Raw genomic sequence first — 7,545 nt, 5'->3', positions numbered from 1 at the left:
TACTGGGAATTCGGAGGTCAAGAAAATCTCAAGAAGGGTAATAGTGTAAGTGTTTGCCTGATTGAGTCATTATTATTAGGAAAGGTGCCCATATAATCACATGTCTGCTCACACTCATACAGTACATAAGATACAAAACATGAGTTTAGTGGAAGGTTGGATAAAGTAAGAGAATGGAATAAGGGTAGCCGTGGGGTAGGAATTCATCAGTGGTTCTCAACCTTTTTTTTAGCTCACATATTTCAGCTAAATAATGACTGGGCTTGATATGATTTGTTGCACATACTGTAGTATCGTGCAAGAAATTAAATCAAGCCCTTAACAGTTATTTAATTGCAAGCTTTTTCTCCCACCATCCAGGCTCCTAGTGAATCATGACCATATCCTTATTTTGCGGTTTAATAGATCACACAGGCCCTGACAGGTCAAGCCAAAGGGGCTGTGAGTGACTGACAGCAGAAACAAGTGCAGGCTCTATTGCAGGTCTATAGATGTAATGACATTTATCTCTATAAGTCTAGGTGTTTAGATCTATAGATCTTTATAGGTCTATAGATGTAATGAAATCTCTCTCTCCAAACTGCAAATTGTAGAGAAGCATGAAACCACCACGTCCTTAAAAAACAGACCCCACCCAAACACCAAGATGAAGGTTAGAACAACATGTTTATCAAGGTGTGAAGATCAGCAGATAAATCGTTCACTTCTGGGGAAACTTTTAACGGAATTCAGGAACTGAAAAAAAAAAAAAAAACATGCAGAGAGACGACTGGCAAAACATCCTGTGCTTTTTGTTGTCACGTAAACACTGTTTAAAACAACTTTTACACCAACACTAATACAAATATCACTGTTAACAAGATGAAATATAAAATATGTTTGTTAAGTGGTAGTAGGTGTAAGTGATAAGAATAGCATAGAATAATAGCATTTAAAGGTATAATTCACTTGTGAACTCTGTTCCTCTCTCCTCTTCTGTATGAACGCCTGGGTTCTGCAGCATCACGTGTTTTCCACACTGTTGAGGAAGCTTGAAGTCCAAGAATGTCACTATTTATAGAATATATCTTCTACCGTCTGCATTGTATGTCTTTGTGTCAATAAACTCATTGAAACTTGAAAGGGTGCTGTAGCTTTATGGAAAAGCACAAACTGTTTTATTTGATCAATCGATTACTGACAATAATTAGCAGATGAAAAACACAAACAGAACATAACAGGAACACTGTTTGATCACTGAAATCAAGTCCAAAGGTACATGATTAATATCCCATACAAATTGATTGGCCACATGTTGGCGCTATAACAGCCCACTTTTTACACTACACCAGTGATTCTCAACCCACTGGTGGGCTGTGAGAGTATTGCAAGTGGGTCCACAAATAATTGGCAATTTCAATGATAATATGAACATTTATATCAAAACAAATAATGTTTTTTATAAAATGACAGGTATTGTTTTCTTTAAAACCTTAAAATGTGTTTTCATAATGATACTGATAAATAAGAACTTAATTATACTATGTTGCAGGGCTGTGCAAACACCACTGGAGAGGCAGGTGCTCAAAGGTCACAAAGGTCACATCAAACTATATTTTAGAACACCGGCTTACACAAGCATCAAGCGTCTATCTAGACTAGAGTCTGAATTTGTAACTTTTAGATGTCTCTTAAATGAATGCCCTACTTGATCATACTACTGTACATAGTGTCACGCAAAAGTAGCAGATCTGCAAGCTTAAAACGTGTCCCATCGCAATGTGTTTTGAGGTTGTAGATCTACTAGTAATTAATTAATTAATATTATTTTTCATTTGAATCCTGGAAAGTAACAGTTTCGGACGTGTGAGTTTTCCACCCGACAGCAAGCCAACAGGCCAACAGGGACCAATCAAACTAAGCAAATAAAACCAACATCTCAGAATGTTGTAATGTTTATAGGCAATAAAGTATTAATTTAGAAGGATAACATGTGCACTGTAACAGAGGGAACAGCTACTGAGCAAGTGGACAGTTTTCTTACTTTGATGGTGATGAAGTTTAACCGATTGGAGTTGATTGTAATGACAGTAGAGTGAGTTTCAGAGATCATACAGAGATGAGGAGCAAACTGAAGGAGTGAGGCTCCTTTCAGTTTAACATAACAACAGAGACCACTGGTGCTACCAGGAACAAGAGGCTAATAGCACTGCTTGTAGCCCTGCCTGTAGCACTAACAGTAGTGCTTGTAGCACTAACAATAGGGCTTGTAGCACTTGTAGCATTAACAGCCATGCTTGTAGGAATGCTTGCGGCGCTTGTATCAATGACAGCAGTGGGTGTAGCATCTGTACCAGTAACGGCGGTGGTTGTAGCATCTGTAGCAGTAACAGCAGTGGTTGCAGCACTTGTGGCAATAACAGCACTGCTTGCGTCGCCGTTGCACAAGTCACCTTCACAGCAGCTTGCTTCAGTGTTCATGACTCCGGGTATGATGGCACTTGACACGCACATGCCCTTTGAGGCACAGCCTTTTGCGTTGATATCTTTGCCTCCCATTACCCCTGTGAACACACACACACAAAAAAACATATTACTCTCTCAATTGAATGCTCCAAGTCTAGAAAAATCATTGATCACTGTTCTGAGCTGCAGAATGTGAAATATTTGGGTAAACAGGAGAGGCAGGCGTATAAATTCATAAGCTTGTTACCTTTTCCTGCGAGGCAGCGATCCTCATCACCAGTACATGGTAGAATGTGGGAGCAGTCGTCACCTTGGCAAGTGTAGCACTTCTTACCGTTGGGAGAAGGGTTGACAGGAGCTGTAAGGGTTACATTTATAACAAGTTTATTGATGATGTGTTCAAAACTGAACCTCATGTACAACAAAACAACAAGTTTATAGTAGTTATCTCCGCCAGGCCGAAAGGCCGGGAGGTGGAGATTATTTTTTTGCCCCTGTCCCTCCATCCCTCTCTCCGTTTGTGGACAGTTCATCTCGGACACCGCATACATTTGTACACTGTTAGAGTTAAAATAGCACTGAGGATTTTACAGTGTAGATTAGTGTCCCAGAGATAAAAAACAATTTAAAATCAACTCGCTGTCAGTGGCAATTTCAATTTCCAACTACAACTTAGGCAATTAGGGGGCTCTTAATCCCGAGCGATTTATAGTAAGTAAGGAAAACACGAGGTAATACATCAAATGCACAGAGAAAAAAAAAACAATAATATGTACTTTGAAACTATACAATAGGATGCCAGGTCAACAAATTAACCTGGCGTCTGTCTACATAACATGCTATCTAAATTACATTTTAACAACTCATTCACTGCCAATGACGTCTTTTGACGGCTGTAAATCGAGTGCCCACACCGCCAATTACGTCTTTTGTCAAAAAAAAAAAAAAAAAATTAATTTTGTATTATTTCACACAGAACCTGGAGATAACGCGATCCAAGATTTACTACTATGTATTTTTGGCGAAACATATTTCTATGTTTCTATACTATTTTCGACTGGGTATAAAAAGCGAAGGGGAGGTCGCGATGACATTTTTTTTTTCAAGCAGCACAGTGAAACCCTCCGTGATTCATACTGGAGATAAATATTCTGTGAGTGTGTGACTACTTGAAAAGGTAAGAAAATCGCGAAATCGCTGGCAGTCTGGGCTTTTTGGGCTATTTAGTGAATGGCAGTGAATGATTAACCTTTGCATAAGCCTGCAAGGTTGTCAAGGTTATGGCAATACAGATACTTACGTGTGGGGTATTGGACATTGCAGAGGTCAGTGGTGCAGCACTCGCTTAACATGGTGAATCCAATGGTCACTGAGCCAGTAATACACAGGTCAGTGCAGTGTTTTGTTTTAACGTCCATTTTCATGTCACCTGAAAACAAACAAGATATTAGTCTTGCATAATGTTCATGGCTTGCATGTCATGTTCCTTGTGCTTCATTAATTTGACAGTGTTCTATTCTATCCACGAGGGGGCGCTTAGAAACATGCTTGGGTACAATGTTAAATTGGCATTTTTATTTCTTGATGCTTGAACATTTGACATTTAAGGCCTAATATTTATACAATTGCTACAAATTGCTACAAAACCCGTTGTTAGCCAGTCATTGTGGGCATAAACAAGAATTTGAAGGGTACATTTAGGTCTATGATACATTTTGGGGGAAAATGTCAATTTAACATTGAGGTGCCCACAATGTTTCAGTGCCCACTCTTTCAGTTAGCCACAGGGGAGGCAGGCTAGAGAACACCACAGAGACCTCCGGATATGGCTACGTTATCAGTGACACATACCAGCGAGTGGAAAAAGTTCAATTAAAAACTGTCTCTGGAGTTATAAAGCCCTGCTTTACTGCTGAGGGATTTCTTAAAGAATTTGCTAAAATAAACACACAGAGGTTATAACTGTATCACATACCCACATATGACCTGATTGTTACTGCTCCACATTTGTCAGATCCAGGACATTGTTTCTGTGTCTCAGTGCAGGTTCCTGTTGGTCCAGGGATGCACTCATAACATTTTAATCCATGGCCTGAGACAACAATTAGGAGACAGGTTACAATTAATTGACCACCATGCATGTGTCTGATCTATCAAACTAAACCACTCCACGTTTATACATAGAGTTCTCTTTAGGACATTTGACTTGTTAAAATAAAACTTTATAATAACAGACAAGCAGCAACAACCACAACATTAAACTACTGACAATGAACACATTTAGGCTATATTAAACCATCTTCATTTTATTTAATCAAAAAGTCTCCTCTCCTCTCCTCTCCTCTCCTCTCCTCTCCTCTCCTCTCAGATGTCAGATATTATGGACATGAACACTGGTGTCAAGAGGAGAGCTTTGAAAATACGTCTCTTCTCTACTCTCTGATTACAGGTCTGTAACTCCTCAGAGTTCAATTAGCACCGAGGATTTTGGATTGGAGTCCCGAAGATAAAAAAAAGAAGAAAGATTCCATTTGTACACTGTCAGAGTCACAGACGCGTAAGGGTCCATTTGGACTCCTGGTGGGCCCCGGACCAGATGTTTAGAAACCGTGAGCTGGTCCAACTATAAAGATGTGTTCCAGATAATGCTGTACAGAGTGCTGCATTCTGCTGCCCCCTAGCTGCAGAGAACCACATCTGCAACTCTGATGGTTATAATAACAGTGGGTCAGGTCACAATGGTCACAGGATATATATATATATATATATATATATTGCATAAACCTAAACTGAGAACATTTGTTATGATAAAAAGCTGTTCTGCTAGTGAAAAGTATGTTTGTGCTCCATTATCCAAAAGACAAAGATCTCTATTTGATCAACTCCGATCTTGCCCCTGCACCTTGAGACTGGTTGGTATAGAGGAGTAATAGAAGAAGAGCGGATTTGTACTTATTGTGACATAAATGATATTCAGAATGAGTTCCATTTTATTTTCTACTGCCCCTTATGTCATGAGCTACGTAAAAAACATGTTTAACAGGTGTAAAAACCTAGATTTGATATGGTTAAAGGACGACTTCACCACTTTTCAACATATCTTCATATAATAGGTCCTCACTAATGCTCATGATAAAATGATACAATTTTTTTCTACTTGGTCTGTGTCTCATAGGAGGGCTGTGGACAGTCCAGATACCCGTCTACCAGTGACATCATCGTTAGGCAGGATTTTTTTATCCAAAAAGATTACAATTTTTTTATTCAGATTTTTATTAAGAAGAGAACAATGGGATCTATTATTGCATTACAACTTTCCAGGAATACAAAGCCTGCAGTTTCTATTAGCTTGGATTCCCCATCGATGATGTCACTGGTAGACGGGATTCTGAACTGTCTACAGCCCTCCTCTGAGACACAAACTGATTAGAAAAAAATTGTACCATTTTATCATGAGCATTAGTGAGGACCTATTATATGAAGATATGTTGAAAAGTGGTGAAGTCGTCCTTTAAGTGACGCAGAGAGACTTGTATGGATTTTTGAACATAAGATATTTGCAATATTAGAAAAAGCATGGGACAAACGGACAAAGAAAACATATATGTGATGTATACTTATTTTTTGTTTTTGGGTATTAACCAAATATTTTCTTTTTTACTTGTGCAGTTTCTGTTTCCAGGAAGTTAATGTGATATTGTTTTTTTGTTTGTTTTTGGTGTCTTATAATCCTGTAAGGGATATAGGTCTTATGACAAGACACAAAAAAAAAACAATAATAAAATCATTCCAGTCAGCCAGACAGCTCTTATAGAGGAAAAAGAATAATGAAGATAATTCTGTGTATATTGACCTGGGCATCTGTGTATGGTGTCTGTGTTTTAATCGCTGCACAAACAAATACAAGTTCAGAGAGGAACATAGAATAAAGTAATTTGAAATTGAAGAGTGTTCCTGTTATTTGACATGTTCTGTGTTCTGTTCCTTTTTCCTCTATTCCCTTTTTTAACTTTTCCTGTAACTGCAATGTTCAGAGCTGCACACATATACAGTACAATTCAGTGGTTCTCAAAGTGGGGTCCGGGGACCCCCAGGGGCCCTTGGGGGGGGTTCCAGGGGGTCCCCAGCAAAGTTAGTTAATATAGCGTCACAATCATTTTCACCACTTTAACCATATTTTATACTTTAACTATTAAAAAATTGCAGATCTGCAAGCTCACACACAGAAAATCTGTGCAAATCTTTGAATATATAAATGTTTTTAAGTGAAAATGTTTAACTCAAATCTTTGCTTCTGGAGGTCCCTGGCACAACACATTTTATTTTAGAGATGGGGATCCGCAGCCAAATACATATCATCAATACATTGTACATTTTTCATTGTATATTTTTTATTATAAATAATAAAATTGTTTGTTTTAATTATAAACAAGAATATACTGCTCATCGGTTAATATTTGGGACCTCGCCGCGCGGCCGGAGGGGAAAAAAAATCGGCGAGCAGCATTTGGCCGCGCACCTTACGGCCACTCTATCTGGGATTCCCGGGCTGAATTAGGGGCCCAGCACCTCCCTGAGCAGGTTGGTTCTGGAGAACCATCTGATCTACTTCACACTCGACTCAACACTGTTCTGTCCTGAGTCCTCAATAAAACACCCAGCAAGTGCTAAATCAATTAAATGAAGGATAAATAAGATAAAATAAAATAAACACTAACACCCAAACGATAGAAACAGACGTACCTGTTGGTAACAGCATAAGCCCAAGGATGAGTGTGATCAGATGCATTGTGTTGAACAGAGAGGTTCAAATGAAACATTGAACACAGTTACAGCTTCTAATAAGCGGCCGAGCAGAAGGCCTGGTCGCCCATGGTACAAAGCTTGGTCATATACAGGGAAGCAATAATAAGATACAGCTCAGTATGGATGTTACTAGAAGCTCCTCCCACTCTGCCATCCTTCGCCATCAGTGCCAATGAGTCATGTAACACACAACTTCCTGTTCGCAAATACATGTAGTTGCAAGGAGTTGCATGTTGAGAATCATTGGGGTGGAGTGTGGAGTGTGGACTGGCCTTTAGTTACAACAACGTTGAT

General features: G+C 39.0%; 1 protein-coding gene across 1 annotated transcript; it reads right to left on the bottom strand.

Annotated features, from left to right (window-relative positions):
• Nucleotides 1–1,180: 1,180 nt before the first annotated feature.
• Nucleotides 1,181–7,320, bottom strand: LOC311041570 (urokinase plasminogen activator surface receptor-like). The gene is made up of 5 exons (XM_084051993.1): nt 7,189–7,320; nt 4,421–4,537; nt 3,746–3,874; nt 2,693–2,803; nt 1,181–2,543 (listed from the first exon to the last, which is right to left on the bottom strand). Exons 1-5 carry the CDS (start codon nt 7,232–7,234, stop codon nt 2,131–2,133), a joined length of 816 nt encoding a protein of 271 aa, XP_083908119.1. The 5' UTR covers nt 7,235–7,320; the 3' UTR covers nt 1,181–2,130.
• Between the last annotated feature and the right edge of the window lie 225 nt (nt 7,321–7,545).

The sequence above is a fragment of the Gymnoscopelus microlampas genome (genome assembly GCF_963454915.1).
Source record: "Gymnoscopelus microlampas genome assembly, chromosome: 3".
In the NCBI taxonomy this organism is placed as follows: domain Eukaryota; kingdom Metazoa; phylum Chordata; class Actinopteri; order Myctophiformes; family Myctophidae; genus Gymnoscopelus; species Gymnoscopelus microlampas.
Note: the sequence above shows the minus strand (reverse complement) of the source record. Positions and strands in the feature narration are given on the sequence as shown.